This window comes from Aquarana catesbeiana, linkage group LG05 (assembly GCF_042186555.1).
Source record: "Aquarana catesbeiana isolate 2022-GZ linkage group LG05, ASM4218655v1, whole genome shotgun sequence".
NCBI lineage: Eukaryota > Metazoa > Chordata > Amphibia > Anura > Ranidae > Aquarana > Aquarana catesbeiana.
Genome location: NC_133328.1, coordinates 496,392,805 through 496,416,362, shown reverse-complemented (window position 1 = coordinate 496,416,362; position 23,558 = coordinate 496,392,805). Strand labels below are relative to the sequence as shown.

Below are 23,558 nucleotides of genomic sequence, written 5' to 3'. Positions count from 1 at the left end.
TGCTGTCTTACGAGAGTGCTAAGATCATAAAACTGGCTGTGCAGGAATACAAATAGTTTGCCAAGTAAAACAAAGAACATGGTATGTGGTAAAGAGTATCATGATCACTTGGACAATTTGGTGGCAAAACTCTGGGAAATGAAGCTGGCCATAGATATGAAAATCCGTATCCTGCAAGACTTATAGTTGCACCTTCAAGTGAAAAAGACAATAAGACAAACTATGGGGTTGATTTACTAAGGGCAAATAGACTGTGCATTCTGCATGTGCAGTTGCTCCAGATCTTAGTAAATGAGCTAAAGCTCTACTGACTACCATCATCCAATTATGTGCAAGCAAAAATTCATTTTTTTTTAAATTTTCCTTGCGTGTGATTGGGTATTCTTTGCAAAGTGAAGCTTTACCACAATTACTAAGCTCTGTAGCAACTGCACTTGCAGACGGGCAACTGCATTTTGAAAAGTGCACAGTCTATTTGCTTTTAGTAAATCAACTTCTATAAGCGAGAACATTTTGTGACAAAATTTTGTACCATGAAGACAGTTTGTTCTCACCCAATACTATTATGGGGTTCAGTGTTATACTAATCTGAATGGCTTTGATAAGGTAGAAAAACTACCCATCACTGTGAACCATAAGAGAAGTATGCGCTGGCTGGTTTAATGATAAGAATTAATCATGTGCATCTCAGCAGATTCAGCAGACTCCCTCCAGAAACATAGCACTAGCACTATTTTGATATTGCAGAAATGTTTCCACACAGTCTAATGAGTGTACTAAATGCATTATTATAATCAGATATCCCATCAGAAACTGTTTCTTATTTCTGGTATGCATAAAACAGCCTTTAATTCTTCTCATCAGAACATCCCAGTCAAACAACTGTGATTATGGTCAATGACTCCCTCCTCTTTCTCTAATGTTTACTTAGTTCCAGCCTGATTACTAGCTAGAAAAACGCCTGTATTTCCAGCTAACAGACTTAATTGCTTTTTTTTGTGTGGTTACTATTAACTACTGAATACATAAGTTAATAAGTTAGGATTGTCATATTTTTGTATGCATTTTATTGCATCCCTTGTTTTTTAGGATAATGTATTACTGTATCAATAATGACCGTGCACATGATAATCATACAATACATAAAAGAAATTAAAAATCACCAAAATATAAAATATGTAAAATTCAACTTGCACTTGTCACTCTATTGATTTTTGTGCAAAACCTCAAACCCTTTTTATAGTGTAATTGCTTTTTCTGCAAAACTGATTTTAATCCAAATTAAGCTAGTAAGTAGGTTTCAAGAACAGAGTGTAGCTGAAATGATACTTTCCTAATTTGTAACAATTTCAGAATGTTCTATGCTAGCTCAGACAGCTAAGGGCCTAAACCTGAGTGCTGGTTCATACTGGAATGCAGTGTTGGAAACCTGCGTTCTGTGAATATTTTCTGCACCACACTCAAAATGCGCTGTGTCTGTGATCTGCAGCAGGTGTCAGTGTAAAGTTAATGACACAACAAATGCAGATAGCAAACGCAGTGCATTTGCCTGCAAGGGATCGCATGGTACCAGGTAAAGTAGTTGATTGAGGATGCTGTTTTCTTGATCAAAGTGCAGGAGAGGCAGGTAGTCTTTTTGGAGACATCTGGGATCTTTTGGACCCCTGATGTCTCCATAAAAATTATCTGCCACTAAAAAAAGTTCTGCTCTATACAGTAGGGGACATATCAGCCCCTTTGTGATTGCCATAAGGTTAAGGGGAAAAAAATTAAAGTGTAAAATAAAATGATAAAAGAAAAAAAGAAAAAACACGTTAAAGCCCCCTTGCTGCCTTGCACACATGTACAAAAAAATGATTGCACAATACTGTACATGTTGGGTATCACCGTGCACACCGGAATGAGAGTAATAATTTTAGGACCATCATTTACCGTATGGTTAACTCTAAGCTGATGACCTGTGAAGACTTATAAAGTGTTGACAATAGACACGTTTGGGTATTGTAGTTTGTCACCATGTTGTGGGTGCACTCAGTTTTGAGTCTTGACATTTTTTATGCCTAATTACTCAACTCTGTCTCATCTTTTATGTTTTGTATAAAATTAGAAGCCGTGTGTGTGTGTGTGTGTCTATGTGTTAAAATAAATGTAACAGTTTTTTTTACTTAAAATATAGTAATAAATAGTAGTGCAAATATTGTTTGACATAAAAAATGACAACTGGCACCATTTTATTGTATGGGGTTTTAAGTAATCTCCAGGCCTAAAATGTACATTTAGACATGTGTGAAAAAAAAATGAAATAAAAGGTTTAAAGCAAATGGCTAAATACAGCGTTAAAATGCATATGAGTGCTTTTTATCTTCCAAAAGATTTGTATTTCTTTCCAATCAGCCATGAGATAAACCTAAATACTATGAATCTGAGATATGAGATAAACCTGGCTAGTCTGCATAGTAAGGCTGGTAACCTGACCTCTCTACTGCTGATATGCAATATAGCCTCAATATTACCTGGTCAACTGAACGGTTAATAGGTAGCAGATGGGGGTCATCTCTCTTCTCACTCCATCTGTCGGCATAGTCCTTGTCAGCATGCATGCACAGCAACACACCTGGCTGGCTCCTAATGCTTCTCTTCCCTCTCACAGTCTGTGTGCTAAGTACACATTGAGTTCAAGAGGCTGGTACTAAGACATATTGGGGCACTTATGTTAGTTGCACATAATAATACATATACTGCATTATGTTGTTAATGCATATATAACTGCATTATTTGGGGATGTTTTGTATCTGCACTGACTGACTTCAGCTTTAATTTACATAAATAGATTGGTAAACTGCATTACAATTGTCTCTATAAATAGTGTCTTTTCAAAACTGATTTTTTATGGCTAGTGTCATTTAGTATACAATAAGTGTTAAATGTTACATTTGAATAGCTAATTACATAACTTTTTATACCATATTATAACTGTTTGTCATCTTATAAAGGCACAGAAACTTGTTTCCAGCGTCTTGCTATGTCTCAGCTATTGCCTTGGAATCCAAATCACACAGCACTTTATTTAGTGGTCTTGAAAAATGTTCATATTCCAAAGACCTCCTTGTCCAGCTTTGTAGTGTTGTTGAGAGCAATTGGTTGATGTGAAATACACTCTGATTAATAAACATTTTGTTTGAGGTTTAGGTATTGTGATGACTTTAGCTGTGGTAAAAAAGAAAAAAAAGTGAACAAACTCTTGGTCTCATAGACAGTATGAAAAACTAAGCAGCTGTTTAAAATATATGTTTTGCAGATGATTCCGCTCCAGAGAGTTTGAGTGGTAATGATACCCTAGGACACAGCTCAAATCCACCAGGAGGAACACTCAGCAGGGAGGTGACGGAAGCCAGCAGCAATGGAAAAGCTAGTTCTGAGCAAGATGAACAGCCCTTGAATTTGAGTGACTGTCCACTGTCAGCACCAATAAATTCTGAATTGCAAATAGATGATCATACTAGTAATGGAAAAACAAAGTACAAAAACTTCTTAATGGCCGATATCAAGATGGAGCGGGAAACAAGAGAGAATGGAAGCAAGGTAAGTTCTATAAAATATTATACGTCCAGCTACTTTTAGCAAATAATTATATTTTTATTACATTTTTGAATAGTTGGCCTTATGGCCAGTCCTCAGCCTGAAAGATCAGCTTGTCCTCTTTTGTCTGGGCCATTTTCAGAGGCCTTTTGATAGCAATGTTGCAGCTAGTATAGCTCTCTCTGTCATTGGCTCACACCAATCCCACCACTTCAACATTTTGAGCTATAATTATTGTGAAACGAATATCTTTATACAGGCTATCATAATCAGCACTATGAAAGTTCACATTCACACAATCTTAAAGGCTAAGTTCACCTTTCGGAACATGTTACCTTTCCCACCTGTATTTAGGGTGGACATGTAACATGTTCCAGCTCCTGCAGTCTCTCCCCACGCAGAAGCCTGACATTGCACCCCTGATCCACTGAGCACAAGTGCAATGCTTTTCAGGTTCCTGGTGAAAAAATAAATAAATGCACATTTTGTTTTTCTGCAAAGATATGTGCATTTATTATTTTTTCTTAAGGCTGGGTTCACACCAGCTGCGGCCACGGCTCACAGCAGGGGGTCCAGTGCACCCCTGTTCACCATTTCAGGTGCGAATCACCTCCGAATTTTTGCCTGAATTCGCACCTGAAATGGACCAGAAGATGCACAGGACCCTTCTACAATTCGGACCACGACCGCCCTGGCTCTATTGAGAGCCAGTCACATTCTCCTGTCATGCAAATTGGATGCGGAGAAATCCGCATCCAATTCGCATCAGTGTGAACCCAACCTAAAAGGTGAACTTATCCTTTAATATTTATACAGAATATACCGCACATACTGTATACATTATCTAATTTATATGATATAAATCTTATAAGAGGGTTTGTGCACCTGTGTTTATGTTTACACCCATTCTCTGTTTGAGGGAAATTTAATTCACTGCAGGTAAATTAAACTCATCCTATCTGAGATATTTATTATCCACCAGTGAAAGGAACATTCAGATATGGGTACTGTGATACTTTTTGTTGTTCTCTAGTGGAAAAAGTAAAGATTTACACAGAGCTATTTTAGCCAGTCTATTCAGGAACAATGCTAACTGCCAAAGTCTGTTTCAGCTTATATATCATTTCATGTAAAAAAAAAATATGGCTTAACCCTTTCATACTATACTAATGTACGTAGCAACCAATCAAAAACAAACTTGTTTGGAAAAATTCAAATTGGAAAGTGGTGACCTCCAATTCCCATGTTTAGACAACCTGTGCTGCATGCGCTGTCATTGTAACAAGCATAAGCATACTGCATGGACATACAGGACTATAGCAGGCCTTAAATGAGATCATTTCAAAATACATTACAACTTTTATCACTGGGAACCATGCACAGTGTCTACCTACCCTAATTCTTTAAATATTTGTTAAGCAAAGTAAAAAAAAAAGGTTTTCCAAAGGTACCATTTAGGCAATAACATTCTTATGTTGTTACAACAAAGTTCTGTTGTCCCCAAGTTAGTTGCCATCATGGAAGATAACATGACAAGTTTACATTTTGTTACCTTTTAAGAAATGATGGTATGGGTTTCTTTAAAATAAATGAAGTCTGATCATCAAGTTCCCAAACACTTTTGTGAAATGTGATGAATTCTAACTTTCCTGAGGGGATACTAGGTCACTTATTCCTTGGGGGAGAATTGCTTGGGCAATTTTACTTTCGTAAATAAAAAAATTCTACATCCTGAGAGATTTAAAAGAATGTGTTCTTAGCACAGCCAGTGAAGAAAATGTGTGTATTGTTCTCAACAAAATGTAGTTAATCAGATGTCAAAAGCAGTATGCTATATGGGGTGTATTTGCTAACAATTACTATTTTTGAGCTAATCCTTTTCATAGAAGAAGTTAGCCTGACTTTTTTTTCAGCCAGGTTCCTCAGGTGACAAATCTTGGTGGATAGCATTTATTTATAACAACTTTTGGGGATTTAAACATGTGAAATTTTCATGCAAGGATAATCATGGCCAGATAATTATTACAACAAAAATGTTGGTTTAGTATCCTGAGCCCTTTGCATGTGGGAGTTAAGTGAATGTGGCCACTGTCTATTTGTCAAGGGCTTAGACTACCACAGGCCAAGCAGTTCTATTTTAGTTTTGTAACAGTACATACTGTAGGTCTAATTACCCTATATGCAATATTTTTTTCATGCTTAAATCTGCAAGTATGTTTTTTTATAACTGCAGTTATCCTTTCAGCTATAGTACATTCTCTCCTTGCTAAACATCAAAATTTACTGACTCAAATCAAAGTGACCCACAGCAAACTATTAGTGGGAATACCCTAACCCTTTCCATTACCTCTTTATCACACCTGGCATTTTGAAAAAGTAATAGACCCCTGTGCTACTGATCACTAGTGGCCTACATTGCACCATTATTTATACTCTCTACTCATTGGTGGTCTTTGGTGTCTTAATCGCCTCTGTGTTTTTATCTTTTTCACACCGGTTGTCATTAAAATGCCTTCTATATAGCAACCTTTGCCTTATTACAGAAACCACTCCCAAATATTAACTAGCTTATAAACAACTCACCCATGCATAATTAGTGGCAAACATAAGTGACTCTCACACTGCTTAGAGAATGTGAAGCCAGGTGGACAATTACAGCATGCTCAAAAACACCTCTGCTCCTAATATGACATTGATGTGGTCATTCACTTCTGTAGGGCAGCAGCCAGACAAGCATAGGAAGACAGCAGAAGTGGCTAGCGATGAAGATTGGTGCCTAAAGCATAACTTCACCCAAAAGGGGACATTACTCTCTTCCTCCTTCTCAGCTTTTGGGATTTCAAAATATTTTGGGGGGAATGGATACCTGGTTTTGACAGGTACCTGCTTCCATTTTCACTCGGATCGCCTAGGCAAGCCAATCAGAAAATGCCCCCCCCCCCCCACTAACAGGGTGCAATGTGGTTCATGCATGCTCAGTGGGCAGCCGGCTGTGAAGCTGCAAGGAGTCACAGCTGGCTGCCCACAGTTAACAAACCAGCACTGGGATCTGAAGATCGATGAAGAAACCAGTTGGGGGTCAGGATGGTGCTGGATTCCTGGACGGATTAGAGTCTATTAAAAATCAGCAGCTACAGTTTTTGTTTAGATTTAATTTTTAAAGAAATGACTGAAGAACCACTTTTAATATTGACATTTGACAAAAAAGTCAAAATTTACATATCAGTAACAACAATGTTTAGTCTGCTTAAGCTGGATGTTTTGTAGACAGAGGGAGTGCTTTTGAAACAGCTGGCATAGCAGATGATGGGTTTACCACTATGTCTACATGCTTGGTGAATGTAATATTGCACCTTAATGAAAACCTTCTCTACATTGATGGTTAAGTCAGAGGAAAGACCCTCTTAAAGCCACATTTACACTGGTGATCAATCAGCACAAAGGTCCTTGTAAAATTCTATGTACAATGGTAGTTAGTAAGTGGAAATGTCCGATTAAAGCCCCCCCCCCCTTTACATTGATCATTGATGGTCAGCCAGTGAAAAGTCTTAAAGTTTCTTTTACATTGCTAGTCATTAGTTAGTAATTTCTATTATAAATCAATTCAATTGATAAGAATAAAAAGACCTTCACCTTAAAGTACATGTCATGTTGCCTTGCCTCCTCCCCCCTTCCTCTTACATTTAAAAATATTTTTTTAAATTGATGCCATTTATTTGTGCACTTTCGCAATTCTCACCTAGGTGAGACTTAAAGCTTTGTCCCCCACCCCCCTGCATGTGCACAAATTGGCCACAGGGCTTTGGGCCCTGAGTGAGCCCTGCAACACATCTGCGCATGCGCGGGTTTCTTTGAACATGCACTTGCATTGGATTTCTGGTGCATGTGCAAAGATGAATATTTGGAAAAGTCCCAAACCTTCTCTGCCTTTGCACATGTGTGAAAGATCACCTACACGTGTGCAAATGTGCAGAGGGGCTCTGTCAGGACTCAAGGGTCGGCCAATGCCCCTAGGCACATCTGCCACGCTCCATAATAGTGACACCGGAGGGGGTTGGAGCCACTAACCAGAGGACTGAAGTTCCTCTTTAATGTGAAATGTTGTCTAAGAATACTTATTATTTCCATACAACATGTTGAGCACTGGTCTAATGTTTACCAGAATAACTTTAACTGCTATACTGAACAAATGCCTGTTTTCAGAGGAGAATAGCTGAAGCTTAATTTTGTACACTGCTGAATGAGTTAAAGGACTAGCTTAAATTCGTTGTTAAGCCACTGTGTTGTCTTCATATAATCCTCTGTGGTTAATAATGTTAGGTGCCCCAGTGTCTGTGTTTTTTAAAAAACATTCCATTCCTGTTCACGTGACCGGCCGCCTCTTTCCTTTCTCAATCTGACAGCTACAGCGGGAGGGGCTGAGGAACCCCGGCTGACATCAGTCGGGAGGAGAGAAGGAGAGAGGTGGCCGGTGACTGCTCTGAAATAAGGTATAGAACGGCATTTTTCTATAACGCACAGACACTGAGGCACCTAACATTATTAACCATTGAGGATTATATGAAAATGTAAAAGTAATTTCAGCAGCAGGAGGGGAGGGGTGGGCACTGTCACAAGCTGACAGGCAGGAAGGGAGGGGGGAGAAGAGGAGAGAGTGGATGACGGAGGCACATAAATTGACCACTGTGTCAGGGCTAAGCGGCCATGATAAACTGTGGTCAGTTTACAGAGAGGAGGGTAGAACCAGGCAGGATCAACCAGGTTTTTCAGGTAATGCAGAGGGCCAAATTACACAGCACATGCACTATGCTGTATAACATGCTTTAAAGGAACAGGATCCTTTTTTTTTTTTTAAACGCTTTAACCCTGCCTTGTGTTCAAATGGGACAATGTAAAGGTTCAGAAAGGCATAGACAGTCACAAAAGGAACAGCTAGTGCTGAGCCATCACTTCAGAAATCCAAGAATGCCTCAGAAAACCATTATTATGGGTGTATGAGTTATTAAAGTTATATTTGAAAAATAACAATATTAGATACATAGAATAGTATAGCAATTGAACTTGTAAAAGTAATAAAATAAATATAGTGACTCAGGACTTAAGGATAAGTCTACTTATCTTTTTTGCCTCTTCTCCCCGCACCGCCCCAAATGTCGCCAACAACCAAAAAACCAACCACCCCCCAGGTCTGCCTATCTTCAGTGTCCTACTAGCGCCTGTGCATTAGCTTTGTGTTTCAGTGATAAGAAATTCACTTCAAATGGAATGTGGTTTTGTCAAGGTCTTTTAAATATACATGTAGAAGTGATTAGTTGTAGGTAAAAAAAATCACATCAATATGTTAATGTTTTTCTTAATAATTATATATATACATAGGGGCTGCCATATTTGCGCATTATACAGATAGCCTTTGCTTCCTGCCATCTAGTTCTACACAATGGTGTTCATTATAAATTCCGTATATTTTCCCTTCTAGTTGAACAGAAAACTCTATAATTTAAAGTTACTGTCCATCCACATTACCATTTAATTTAGCATATTTTTTTTGAAACATTCTTTATTTATTATTATTATTATTATACACGATTTATATAGCACCAATATTTTATGCAGTGCTTTACAATGTAGAGGGGGGACTGCACAATTACAGTACAGTTCAATACAGAAGGGACAGGAGGGCCCTGCTCATAGAGCTTACATTCTAAAGGGAGGGGGTGGTGGTACAAAAGGTAATGGATGCGGGGAATGATTTGATGGGGCTGGCTCGGGGACAGTTGTTGGGTGGGTGTGGGATAGGCTTCCCTAAATAAGTGAGTTATCAGGGATCTCCTAAAGGTGGACAGGCCGATCGGATATACCGGGGCAGGGAGTTCCAGAGGATGGGAGAGGCTCTGGAGAAGTCCTGAAGGCGAGCATGAGAGGAGGTAACAAGGGAGCTAGAGAGCAGGAGGTCCTGGGAGGAAAGGAGGGGATGATTTGAGCAATATCTTCTGATGAGGTTGGCGATGTAGCTGGGGGCGATGTTGTGGATGGCCTTGTATGTTGTGGTTAGCATTTTTAATTTCATACGGTGCGGTAGGGGAAGAGAGGGGCAGCAGTCACAGATCAGTTAGTGAGGTGTATTAGTCTAGCAGCAGCATTCATAATAGACTGAAGGGGGATAGCCTGCATAAGGGTAGGCCATTAAGGAGAGAGTTGCAGTAGTCAAGGCAGGAACTAATCAAGGAGTGAATAAGTTGCTTTGTGGTGTCATTAGTCAGGAAGGGTTGAATTCTGGAGATGTTGCAGAAGTTAAGGCGGCAGGATTTAGCCAGTGATTGGATGTGGGGGCTGAAGGAGAGGTCAGAGTCAAGGATTACACCCAACACCCTGGCATGTGTGGAGGGACCACACATGATCTTAAAGGTAAAGTCATGGGGGAGGACCAGGAAGGAGGAAATATAACAAGCTCAGTTTTAAAAAGATTGAATTTGAGAAAGTGGTGTGACATCCATACCGATATGTCATTCAGTAAGTTTGAGATCCATGAGGAGATCAAAGGGGTGAGTTGAGGAGTGGAGAGATAGATCTGGGTGTCATAGGCATAGAGGTGGTATTGGAAGCCATGGGAGGTTATCAACTGGCCCAGGGAAGAGGTATAGAACGAGAATAGGAGGGGCGGAGCCTTGGGGTACCCCAACAAAGAATAAAAGAGGAGATGATGGAGTTGTAAGTGACACTGAAAGTGCACTGAGATAGGTAGGAGGAGAACCAGGATAAAGTAGAATCACGGAGGCCAAGGGAGTGTAGTTTGCTGAGGAGGAGCAGGTGGTCAACTGTGTCGAAGGCAGAAGAGAGGTCTAAGAGTATGAGTATGGAATAATGGCCATTGGTTTTAGCAGTTAGTAGGTCATTGGTGAGTTTTAGTAGGGCAGTTTCAGTGGAATGTTGTGGACGAAAGCCGGATTGTAGGGGGTCAAGAAGGTTGTTGTTTGTGAAGTAGTGACTCATTCGTTCATGGACAAGGCGTTCGATGAGCTTGGAGGCAAATGGGAGCAGGGAGATGGGTCTTAAGTTAGTCAAACAGGTGGGGTCTAGTGAGGGTTTTTTAAGTATGGGGGTAACCAGTGCATGTTTGAGCGGGGAAGGAAAGGTGTTGGAGGAGATGGAGAGGTTGAAGATGTGGGTTAGGGAGTTTAGGATCGAGTGGGAAGGTGGATGCAGTAATTGTGAGGGGACAGGGTCCAGGGGACAGGTGGTGAGGTGGGTCATGGAGAGGAGTTTATCAACTTCATTGGTGGTAACTGGGCAGAAGGAGGAGAGTATTGAGTGTGGTGTTGGACCTGATGTGTTGGGTAGGGGAGGAAGTTGAATACTGGATATCTCCTTGCGAATTGTGTCGATTTTGCTTTTGAAATGGTTGGCAATCTGTTGAGTGGTAAGCAAGTTGGTGGGTGGGGGCAGTGGGGGGTGAAGTAAGGAATTAAGGGTAGAAAAGAGTTGACGAGGTTTGGATGAGAGGGTTTTGATGAGAGTGTTGTAGGTTTGTTTAGCAGTGTGGAGGAAGGAGTTGTATTTGAGAAGGGCAGATTTGTAGAGGGTAAAGTCTTGAAGGGGGGAGGCGTGGCCAAGATGGCGCTGTGAGCGGACGTTTCTCTGAGAGCTCCGCTGAGATCCTAGGCTGTTTCCCTATACAAACTGGCTAAAAGAGCCTGAATACCAGCACAAATCCTCTACATGTACCGCCGCTCGGCCCGGGCTACAAAAGGAAGTGGTAAGAAGCTGCAATCCCCCCTGTGACAGAGAGGCGGCCTGTGTCGACCGCGTGGGGGCCGGGAAGCGCGCCCTTACAGACATGGCATCCCAAACTGAGCAGCCGGGACAATCCTCCTCTACACAGCCAGGCTTGGCTGATGTGCTGGCAGCTATAGGCAATTGCCAAGCTTCTCTCACTGCCCTAACCACTAAAGTGGATGCGGTACAATTGGATGTGGGATTGATAAGGCTGGATATGGACAAAATACGTTCCAGACTATCTACTGCTGAGCAGCGCCTGGGACACGTGGAGGACACTGTGGAGAGCCATGGAGCTGATCTCCGTGCCCTCCATACTAAAATAAGAGCTCTGGAATATAAATACGAAGATGCAGAGAACCGCAATAGGAGGAACAATCTCCGCATTGTTGGCCTGGCAGAACGGTCTGAGGGTCAACGTCCAACGGAATTTATTGAAGAGCCACTCCGTACCCTTCTCCCTACAGCCCAGTTTTCGCCATTTTATGCGGTAGAGAGGGCCCATCGGATACCACCCAAATCAGGCCCTCCTGGAGCGCCGCCGCGCACCTTTATTTTGAAGTTTCTGAATTTGCGGGATAGAGATGAGGTGCTCAGGGCAGCCAGAGTGAAGGGAGAATTGCAACATCAGAACAGCAAGTTACTTATCTTTCCTGATTATTTAGTAGAAACTCAAAATCTCAGACGCTCTTTTGATCAGGTAAAAGTAGCCATGCGCCTTAAGGGCATTCGCTACAGCATTCTTTTTCCTGCATGTCTCCGGGTTCAGGATGGGGAGACTACTAGATTTTTTACATCCCCTAGGGATGCTTCCACATGGCTAGAATCACTTCCTTCAAATCGCTAATTACTGTCAGTTGTAAGATGACCGTGTCCTGCCCATAAGTGAGGCTATGTTGCACCTTTTGTGCCTTTGGTTATTGACTAAATGTCCGAATCTCAAGTTTTGTGCCCCTGGCAATGCCAGGTGATATCTGCCACTAAGACTACCATTTTATGCATTCACATTCGATCTGCATTACTTCCCTGTTTCCAGTATACTCAGGGAACCTGAGCAAGGAAGGTAGAAAATTAGTGAATTGCTTGCTGCAGCAATGAAAGTGTATGCTCTCCTTCTAAAATGGATCTCCCCTGGTTTACCTGATTCCTACAGGCTGGTAACTGGCGGACTCTAGTGCTAACTTAATGTACTGCAAGGTTAAATCTCATTTTCCACATGATTATTTGCCATGCATACTGACTGCCATGCTTGCCTCTTCTTGACAACCTGCTATTGTGAAGTTTGATGATCCTAGAGGTGTCCTGGGAAGACAAGTGCCTCTAATAATTGTGAAAGATCACACCCTGGTGAACTGACTTTCCCTGAATGTTATGGACTCATGGTTATGTGAAGCGACCATATCCCCTTGGTTTCCTTCATTTTTCCTTTTTCCCCCCTTTTTTGTTTTTCTTCCTTTTCATGCAGATAAGCATTGGAGCAGCCTGATAACTTTTCTGTTGTTTGAAATTTTTCTCCTACTTCCTATTGGCGGCGGAGCCTCTCATCACTCTCACACTAAGTCTGCACCCACTGGTTCACGCTCCCTGACATTGGGTGTTTGATGTTTGGGGAACAAAGCATTCCTAAGTTGGGGTGGGGGATGCGGGGTGGGAGGGGGAGAAGATTGTTGGGTTTATTTTTGTTACTTGTTTTCTTTTTTTACAGGTGCTTTAGTTTGTCTATACCTCTAAAAGGATCTTTTGACATGGTGATGTGCATGACACAGTGTTTAATACTGGGGCCTGATGCTGCTCCCCCGGGCTGGTTACTAAATACATTTCCCATCTAATGGCCGAGTTTAAGGTGATCTCATGGAACGTACGGGGTCTTAACACTACCGTGAAGCGCTCTCTGGTGTTCCGTTTCCTACATAAACATAACCCACAGATCTGTATCCTCCAGGAAACACATCTGCAGAATAACAAGACTATTTGCCTTAAGAAAGCCTGGGTTGGCCTAAATTATCATTCCACCTTTTCTACTTATGCCCATGGGGTCAGCATCTTGGTTCACAAGACACTGCCGTTTAGGCTTCTGGAGGTCAAAACTGACAAAGAGGTGAGATTTATTATTGTGCATGCTAATATCTATGATAAGGATGTGGTACTAGTTGGAATTTATATCCCCCCACCAGCCTCTGGCAGAATCCTTCACGAGATCATGCAAATTGTGGTGCAATTTGACACTGGATTGGTCTTTCTCCTAGGGGACTTCATAATGGTTCCCTCGTGGGAACTTGATAGGTTGCACCGGTCGGCTCGAGACACTCCAGATCTCAGACAGTGGGCTGACACTTTTGCCCTCACTGACGTGTGGAGGCACATGCACCCGACGGTCAAGGTCTTTACTTGCCATTCTGCATCACACAAAACTCTTTCTAGAATAGACCTAGTGTATGCCTCCGGCCCTGCACTACAATATGTTCAGGACTTGTGTGTGCTTCCCAGGGGAATCGCTGATCATGCTCCATTATGCTTGACGCTGACTTTGACTACCCCCCCGAACCCGCCTCTGGCGGCTGTCCAGATTTTGGGCTAATGATGAGAGGCTGCAGGAACCTCTTACAGCTTCCATCTGTAACTTTTGGATGGGCAATGCTGACTCTGCTGCCCCACCTATTCTATGGGACTCCTTTAAGGCCTGGGTTAGAGGGGAATTTGGGACTAGCATTGCTCGACTTAAATGTGAATCTGCTCGTTCCCTGGAAAACCTTGAAACACAGGTTGCTGCACTGGAGGCTGATTTTGTCTCTGCTCCGGGAGATGACTGGAATAGGGCATGGAAGCAAGCTCTGTGTAGCTTATCCACAGCTAGGATGGCTCAGATGGACAAAGCCCTATTATACTCGGCCCAACGAGTATTTGAACATGGTGGGAAGAATGGGGAACTTCTTGCATGGCTGGCTAAAGGTAACATACCCTCTACCCCCATAGGATCCATTAGGGATAGTTCTGGCCAGGTTCTTACGGCACCCAATAATATTAATGACCGTTTTCGTGAATATTTCCAGGAATTGTACTCCTCTAGGGCTGCTGCTTCTGGCTCCTCCCTGTCCTTGTTTTTTGATTCCCTGTCCATTCCAGTCCTGGCTGAGGAAGCCAGGGAGGGCCTGGAGGCGGATTTCACATTTGAAGAGATTCAAATTGCCATGGGACATCTCCGGGGGGGGGGGAGGCACCTGTGGCGGATGGTTTACCGTCTGAATTTTACTCTAATTTTTCTGAGCTGCTTGCTCCTAAGTTAACCTCGCTACTTTCTAAATTTGCAACATTGGAGGCCTTACCCGATTCAATGAATGAGGCGGTAATTGTATTGGTTCCTAAACCTGGTAAGGATCCACTTGACTGTGCATCCTACAGGCCCATTTCATTAATTAATGTGGACGCCAAGATCTTTGCTAAGGTCTTGGTTACCCGTCTATCTCATGTCATAGAAGACCTAATTGGCATTGATCAAACCAGTTTTATGCCGGGCAAAGGAACCGCCATAAATATTAGACGCCTATTTCTTAACCTAACTATCTCGCACAATAACCCCGGGTCCAGAGTTATTGCCTCTCTAGATGCGAAAAGGCTTTCAATTCGGTGGAATGGAACTATTTATGGGAGGTATTGCATAGATTCGGATTTGGTCCCAAGTTTATTCATGGTATTCGATTGTTGTACCATACTCCCAGAGCTCGCGTCCGTACTAACAACTGGGTCTCGGACTCTTTTAATTTGTATAACGGTACGAGGCAGGGATGTTCGCTCTCCCCCAGCCTGTTCGCCCTGGCGCTGGAGCCCCTGGCAATTACCATCAGGAGTGCTCCAGACGTCCAGGGCCTGCGGGTGGGTATGATGGAAGAGCGCCTCTCCCTCTATGCCGATGACACGCTTTTATACCTGAATGACGCTGGCCATTCTCTTCAAGCTGCCCTGCAAATTTTTGATAACTTTGGGGGATTATCCGGTATAAAAATCAACTGGACAAAATCGGGTTTGTTCCCTCTGGATGATGGTGCTACCTCTGGACCTCACTCCTCCCCGTTGCAATGGGTGAAGGAGTTCAAATACCTCGGGATCGTGATTACGAGAAACCCCTCTGATTATTGTAAAGAATCTAACCCGAGTCTTGAATACCTTACGTACAAAATGCTCTGCATGGGAAAACTTGCCACTAAATCTTTTGGGGCGCATCAATCTCCTTAAGATGATGATATTACCTAAATTTAACTATCTGTTCAGAAATTGCCCAGTTTGGGTCCCTGTTTCATTCTTTAAGGAAATTGATCGCTTAGTGGGTTCTTTTATTTGGGGTGGGGGTAACCCTAGGTTGGCGCGCTCCACACTGTGGTTGCCTGCTGATTTGGGGGGCTTGGCTCTCCCTAATTTTCAGATTTATTTTCGGGCAGCTATGTTGGTGTCGGTCCACTGGTGGTTTCAGGGCTCCAGAATTAATGCAGCAGTCTGCCTTGAGGCAAACTGTTTGGGCTCACTAACTGACCTCCGTAACTTTCCCTACAGGGGACCGGGGGCCTACCCTGAGGTCCCTGGGCCTACTAAGGCAACGTGGAAGGTTTGGGTGGTGGCTAGACGAAGGTACCTCAAGCCGGGTCAATTATCACCAGCCCATCCCTTATGGGGGAAACCAGCTCTAAAGCACTTCCGTACTATCCCAGACCCGCAGGTTTGGGCTAGATATGGTATTACAACTCTGGGGCAAATAATACCCAGAGGGGAATTGCTCTCTCTACCAGAAATGACAGCTAAGTTTAATTTACCCCAATGGATGAGGTTCAGATACCTGCAGCTTAGACACGCGGCTAGGGCTCAGTTTCCACAAACTCCCAACCTTCAAGCTGATCCCATTGAAGAACTTCTATCCCTCGGAGATGTCTCTAAACCCCTCTCTACCCTTTATAATGCACTCTTGGGCAGGGATTCTCCCAAGGTGGAGAAATTATGGGAGAGATGGCGTGCAGACATACCATCGCTAGACAAGGAGGGATATGAGGATTGTCTGGAATATGGCCCTAAACTAGTGATAGCATCTAAAGACAAATTAATTCAGGTTAAATTTATCCATAGGGTTTATTACACCCCTCAGAGACTCCATAGTATCTTCCCTGACAAAGACCTCCTATGCCCTAAATGTAAGGTTCAAATTGGAACGTTCTTTCATATGTTCTGGGAGTGCCCCATTATAGCGATATTTTGGTCTGCGATTTTTGGAGAGATCAATTCCAGGTTACAAATATCTATCCCAGCCTCTCCAGGGCTAGCTCTGCTGGGGGTCCACGATGACGAACAACGACCCTATCATCTTAAATTATTAATATCATATCTTCTTTTTTATGCCAAAAAGGAGATCCTCATGAAGTGGATTGACCCGTCCGCTCCGTCCATTGCAGCCTGGGAAGCACAGATTGAGGCAGCCATTCCCATGTATAAAATGACATATATTAACCGAGGCTGTCATGGAAATTTGAAAAAGTATGGACTCCGTGGCTATCCTCCTAGTGGCATGCAGTGTTTTGAGAATATTTTGTCTGTCAGGTGGGAGGGCTTCTAGGTTTAGGGAAAAGTGGGGGGGGGGATTTTATATATAGTATTGATATTCTTGTATGCTACCCTCCAATCTGTACATGCTAACTTGATCTATGTAAAGGCATGTATATCTTCCATGAAGTGTTATGTACTATGTCAATTGGTATTTTGTATTTTTACGTTCTGTGACAATAAAGCACATCTCTTTTGTTATAAAAAAAAAAAGTCTTGCAGGGATTCACAGTATCTCACAAAAGTGAGGGTACACACCTCACATTTTTGTAAATATTTTATTCTATCTTTTCCTGTGACAACGCTGAAGAAATTACACTTTACTACAATGTAAAGTAGTGAGTGTACAGCTTGTATAACAGTGTAAATTTGCTGTTCCCTCAAAATAACTCAACACACAGCCATTAATGTCTAAACCGCTGGCAAGTGAGTACACCCCTATGTGAAAATGTCCAAATTGGGCCAAATTAGCCATTTTCTCTCCCCAGTGTCATGTGACTCGTTAGTGTTACAAGGTCTCAGGTGTGAATGGGGAGCAGGTGTGTTAAATTTGGTGTTATCACTCTCACTCTCTCATACTGGTCACTGGAAGTTTAACATGGCACCTCATGGCAAAGAACTCTCTGAGGATCTGAAAAAAAGAATTGTTGCTCTACATTAAGATGGCCTAGGCTATAAGAAGATTGCCAAGACCCTGCAACTGAGCTGCAGCACGGTTGCCAAGACCATACAGTGGTTTAACAGGACAGGTTCCACTCAGAACAGGCCTCGCCATGGTCAACCAAAGTAGTTGAGTGCACATGCTCAGCGTCATATCCAGAGGTTGTCTTTGGGAAATAGACGTATAAGTGCTGCTGGCATTTCTGCAGAGGTTGAAGGGGTGGGGGGCAGCCTGTCAGTGCTCATAAAATTGGTCTGCATGGCTGTCGTCCCAGAAGGAAACCTCTTCTAAAGATGATGCACAAGGAAGCCTGCAAACAGTTTGCTGAAGACAAACAGACTAAGGACATGGATTACTGGAACCATGTCCTGTGGTCTGATGAGACCAAGAGAAACTTATTTGATTCAGATGGTGTCAAGTGTGTGTGGTGGCAACCAGGTGAGAAGTACAAAGAAAAGTGTTCCTTGCCTACAGTCAAGCATGGTGGTGGGAGTGTCATGGTCTGGGGCTGCATGAGTGCTGCTGGCACTGGGGAGCTACAGTTCATTGATGGAACCTGTACTGTGACATACTGAAGCAGAGCATGATCCCCTCTTTTCGGAGACTGGGCCGCGGGGCTGTATTTCAACATTATAACGACCCCAAACACACCTCCAAGAAGACTACTGCCTTGCTAAAGAAGCTGAGGATAAAGGTGATGGACTGGCAAGCATGTCTCCAGACCTAAACCCTATTGAACATCTGTGGGGCATCCTCAAATGGAAGGTGGAGGAGCACAAGGTCTCTAACATCCACCAGCTCCGTAATGTCGTCATGGAGGAGTGGAAGAGGACTCCAATGGCAACCTGTGAAGCTCTGGTGAACTCCATGTCCAAGAGGGTTAAGGCAGTGCTGGAAAATAATGGTGGCCACACAAAATATGGACACTTTGGGCCCAATTTGGACATTTTCAGTTAGAGTTGTACTCACTTTTGTTGCCAGTGGTTTAGACATTAATGGCTGTGTGTTGAGTTATTTTGAGGGGACAGCAAATTTACACCGATATACAAGCTGTACACTCACTGCTTTACATTGTAGCAAAGTGTAATTTCTTCAATGTTGTCACATGAAAAGATTAAAATAAAATATTTACAAAAATGTGAGGGGTGTACTCACTTTTGTGAGATACTGTAGATTTACGCCATGCTCGCTCAAGAGCACGGCTGCGTCTCTTGAGACTTCTGGTGTCGTCTGTTTGCGGGGGTTGTGGCAGATGGGGCCTGGTTCTGCGTGTAGAAAGAGGAGCATGTACGTCTAGGGGGGATGACAACGTGTTGTTGTAGATGGAAGTGGTTAGGTCTGGGCAGGACAGGGGTGAGATTTTGTCGTAAAGGCCATCAGTAGCAGAATGAAGAAGGGAAGTGTTGAGGTTGCAAAGGTTTCTGTGGGTGGTGGTTTGTGGGTTGGCAGCATGGGAGGTAGGAGACAAGGAGAATGTGAAACGGATAAGGTTGTGATCAGAGAGAGGAAAGGGGGGTGTTCGAGAGGTTGCAGGGAGTGCAGCGATGGGAGAATACAAGGTTGAGAGTATTGCCGTTGGAGTGAGTGGTGGTTTGTGTCCATTGTGTTAGGTTAAAAGAGGAGGTTAGGTTGAGTAGCTGAGAAGTGGTTGCAGTATTAACATTGATTGGAATGTTAAAGTCACCTAGGATGATGGCAGGTACTTCAGAGGAGAGAAAGTAGGGTAGCCATGCAGAGAAGTCATTCAGAAAGCGTGACACTGGTCCAGGAGGCCGATAAATGACTGCGACCCTCAGACAAGCTGGAGAGAAAAGACAAATGCAGTGAGTGCACTTCGAAAGAGCAGGGTGAAAGAGAGGGAGGTGTGGGAAGAACCTGGAAGGTACATTGTGGGGAGAGGAGAAGTCCAACGCCACCTCCTTTTCGTCCACTGGGTCTGGTGGAGTGAGTCCAGAGAAGGCCACTGTGGGGCAGGGCAGCTGGAGGGGTAGTGTTGAATTGCTGGAGCCAGGTTTTGGTAATAGCAAATAGATTAAAGGATTTGGAGAGGAAAAGGTAATTGACAGAAGCTAGTTTGTTGAAGACCGAGCGGGCATTCCAGAGGGCACATGAAAGAGGGGGGCTGACTTGTGGAATCAGGAGAATGAGAAGGTGGGAGTTACGTTTACTGTTGGAGGAGGTAGACAGCCAATTTTGGGGGTAGGAATTGGGTGTGGGAGGGTCGGGGTTTGGTGCGATGTCCCCAGACATTAGGAGTAGTAGATGGGTGAGGGTGGTAAGGCGGGAGTGGAATTTATAGGAGGGCAGTGGAGTGGAAGTGGTGATACTGTGTGGGCTTAGAATGAGCAGGAGGCGATAAGTGCAGTAATATTGAGTGGGCAGAAGAGAGGGAGATATGTACAGGTTGCGGGCTAGAGAGGGGGGTAAAGAAATGAGAGTTTGAGGAGAGAGGATGTTATAGCAAAGATTAGTGTGAGCATGTTGGAGGGTGGGGAGATTGGAATAGAAGGAAGGCTGAGGAAAGTTAGAGGATGAAGGGGAACTTAATGTAAAATAGGTGTGGGACACAAATGTCTGTACTTGCTTTTTTGTAGCAGTGCCTTAGTCAAAGTGCCGGTGTACAAGTGCCAAACACTTGTCGCCAGAGTGACGCTTTGCGCAAGGAGTGGACAGCCCAAACCCTTTATTTAGTTTAGTATATTTGTATCAAGTTGAGATTAGAGTTTTTGTTTCTTCACATGCCTTAAATCTGAGTTGAAATCTATTAGTTTAAAACAATAAAGAATGCTATGACTGTAATGAAAAGGTAAGGATAAAATTACCTGCTGAAAAGGGAGTAAGCATCATGCATACTTCTATCTTCACAATAAAATTTCACAGCGTGCTAATACATCTCTTCAGACAGCTCATATAAATATATCTCATTAGCTCATTTAAGATGACCATAAATTCAAGTACCCATTCACAGAGCTAAGATTGCACAAATATCATTATAAACCCCTCAGCTTGAGCCTGCCTCCGCTGGCAGTACAAAATTATAAAAATCCACTTACCTGGCTAATTGTATTAAAAGATGCTTTAACAGAATGTAGTCTCTATATTTTTTTTAAGATGGGAATAGTTTGCACACACACAAAAAAAGATGATCAGTTTTAATTTTATGGATAGTGCAGATTCTACTAGCAGAATGTTATTAGCACTAATTTTATTGCTATTCTTTTTAATACAGTGGTTTTACAGTTATTATCAAAAAGTAAATTATACCGTGAGATGAATATAAGAGAGATCACTGCATAGAATAAGCAATGCTGCAGTATAATGTGTTATGGAATTTACTGAATATCTTGAATAATGCTAGCTGTGGTCTCGTTGGCTCAACTCAGTTTATCTCCAGAGTTTACTTACTACAGGAATTTGCTGGTGTTTAAAGCGGAGTTTCACCCAACTTTACAAGGTGGTCTTAAACTAAACCACCCCCCCCACGCCTCAATTTTGGATATATATATTATTATTATTTTTTTTACTACCTTTTCAGAAGTACAAAGGTGTACTTCCATCCCAGCCGGGCTGCGGCGAAGTACGTTATTTCTTCCTCTGCGGCAAGCCCTCCTCCTTCTCCCCTGCTGCCTTCTGGGACCTGTGCCCCCCCCAGAAGATGAGGTGGCCTTTCAGAAAGCGTTGAGTGACTTGTGCATATGCAGTAGGAAACTGGCTGTGAAGCTGAAGGCTCCACTGATGGTTTCCCTTAGTTGTAATGGCGGTGCCTGCACCCGAGCCAGTGGACGAATTGGCCTCGAGGGCCCGACATCACGGGCTCCCTGGACGGGTAAGTGTCCTTATTAAAAGTCAGCAGCTACAGTACTTGTAGCTGCTGACTTAAATAAAAACAAAAAAACTTTTTTGAGGCTGGAACTCTGCTTTAGGTGTTTACATGAAAAAGCCCAGTCCCCGCATTTCTGACTTTATACCACCCATAGCTGAACTACATAAATATTTAGAAAAAACTCTATTATTGACCAGAATAATTGTTTAAAACTCAGATGCTCTCTAACCATTTCTGGTGTGGTACATTATTTTCTTCCAGTTAGGCTATTAATTGGTCTGCACTGGCAAGCAATTAAAACCTGGCTTCAGAAGTAAAGCCCCCTTTGAACTTACTACGGGAGAGATAATTGGAAGAGCCATCCAATGCGTAAGAAGCCATGTTAGAAGCTGTTGGGAGTGGTTTGCAACTTTTAGGGAGGTTATGCAGATCCCTGATAGAGGGGTGAGAGGCAGATAACTGTTTTAGTGGTAGTTCGGTCATGGGGGAAGTCTTAGATTATAATTAGGGTAGTCTAAGGAGCAACCCAGGGTCAAGCCTCCTGGGGGTGGACATTACTGCTTTTTCAACTTGCTGTTTGAATGCCTGCTGCCCATTCCATTTTAGTATGAAAAAAACATCCTTATGCTAGTGAAATGTTCTGAATCTTTTCTTATTCTGTATAAATATTTAATTCCATATTTATTACATAGTTACATAGTAGGTGAGGTCGAAAAAAGACACAAGTCCATCAAGTCCAACCTATGTGTGTGATTATGTGTCAGTATTTCATTACATATCCCTGTATGTTGCGGTCATTCAGGTGATTATCTAATAGTTTCTTGAAGCTATCAATGCTCCCCGCTGAGACCACCGCCTGTGGAAGGGAATTCTACATCCTTGCTGCTCTTACAGTAAAGAATCCTCTACGTAGTTTAGGGTTAAACCTCTTTTCTTCTAATTGTAATGAGTGGCCACAAGTCTTATTAAACTCTCTTCTGCGAAAAAGTTTTATCCCTATTGTGGGGTCACCAGTACAGTATTTGTAAATTGAAATCATATCCCCTCTCAAGCGTCTCTTCTCCAGAGAGAATAAGTTCAGAGCTCACAACCTTTCCTCATAACTAAGATCCTCCAGACCCTTTATTAGCTTTGTTGCCCTTCTTTGTACTCGCTCCATTTCCAGTACATCCCTCCTGAGGACTGGTGCCCAGAACTGGACAGCATACTCCAGGTGCGGCCGGACCAGAGTCTTGTAGAGCGGGAGAATTATCGTTTTATCTCTGGAGTTGATCCCCCTTTTAATGCATGCCAATATTCTGTTTGCTTTATTAGCAGCAGCTTGGCATTGCATGCCACTGCTGAGCCTATCATCTACTAGGACCCCCAGGTCCTTTTCCATCCTAGATTCCCCCAGAGGTTCTCCCCCCAGTGTATAGATTGCATTCATATTTTTGCCACCCAAATGCATTATTTTACATTTTTCTACATTGAACCTCATTTGCCATGTAGTCGCCCACCCCATTAATTTGTTCAGATCTTTTTGCAAGATTTCCACATCCTGCGGAGAAGTTATTGCCCTGCTTAGCTTAGTATCGTCTGCAAATACAGAGATTGAACTGTTTATCCCATCCTCCAGATCGTTTATGAGCAAATTAAATAGGATTGGTCCCAGCACAGAACCCTGGGGAACCCCACTACCCACCCCTGACCATTCTGAGTACTCCCCATTTATCACCACCCTCTGAACACGCCCTTGTAGCCAGTTTTCAATCCATGTACTCACCCTATGATCCATGCCAACGCACCTTATTTTGTACAGTAAACGTTTATGGGGAACTGTGTCAAATGCTTTTGCAAAATCCAGATACACCACGTCTACGGGCCTTCCTTTATCTAGATGGCGACTCACCTCCTCATAGAAGGTTAATAGATTGGTTTGGCAAGAACGATTCTTCATGAATCCATGCTGATTACTGCTAATGATATCATTCTTATTACTAAAATCTTGTATATAGTCCCTTATCATCCCCTCCAAGAGTTTACATACTATTGATGTTAGGCTAACTGGTCTGTAATTCCCAGGGATGTTTTTTGGGCCCTTTTTAAATATTGGTGCTACATTGGCTTTTCTCCAATCAGCTGGTACCATTCCAGTCAATA

General features: G+C 42.8%; 1 protein-coding gene across 2 annotated transcripts in view; it reads left to right on the top strand.

Moving 5' to 3' along the window:
- The window catches only part of NOL4 (nucleolar protein 4), a 428,096-nt gene that overhangs the window by 338,769 nt on the left and 65,769 nt on the right, over window positions 1-23,558 (top strand). For both annotated transcript variants that reach the window (XM_073631542.1, XM_073631541.1), the window contains exon 6: window positions 3,299-3,582. In XM_073631542.1, coding sequence (XP_073487643.1) covers window positions 3,299-3,582 — 284 coding nt within the window. The remainder of the gene's footprint in view (window positions 1-3,298; window positions 3,583-23,558) is intronic.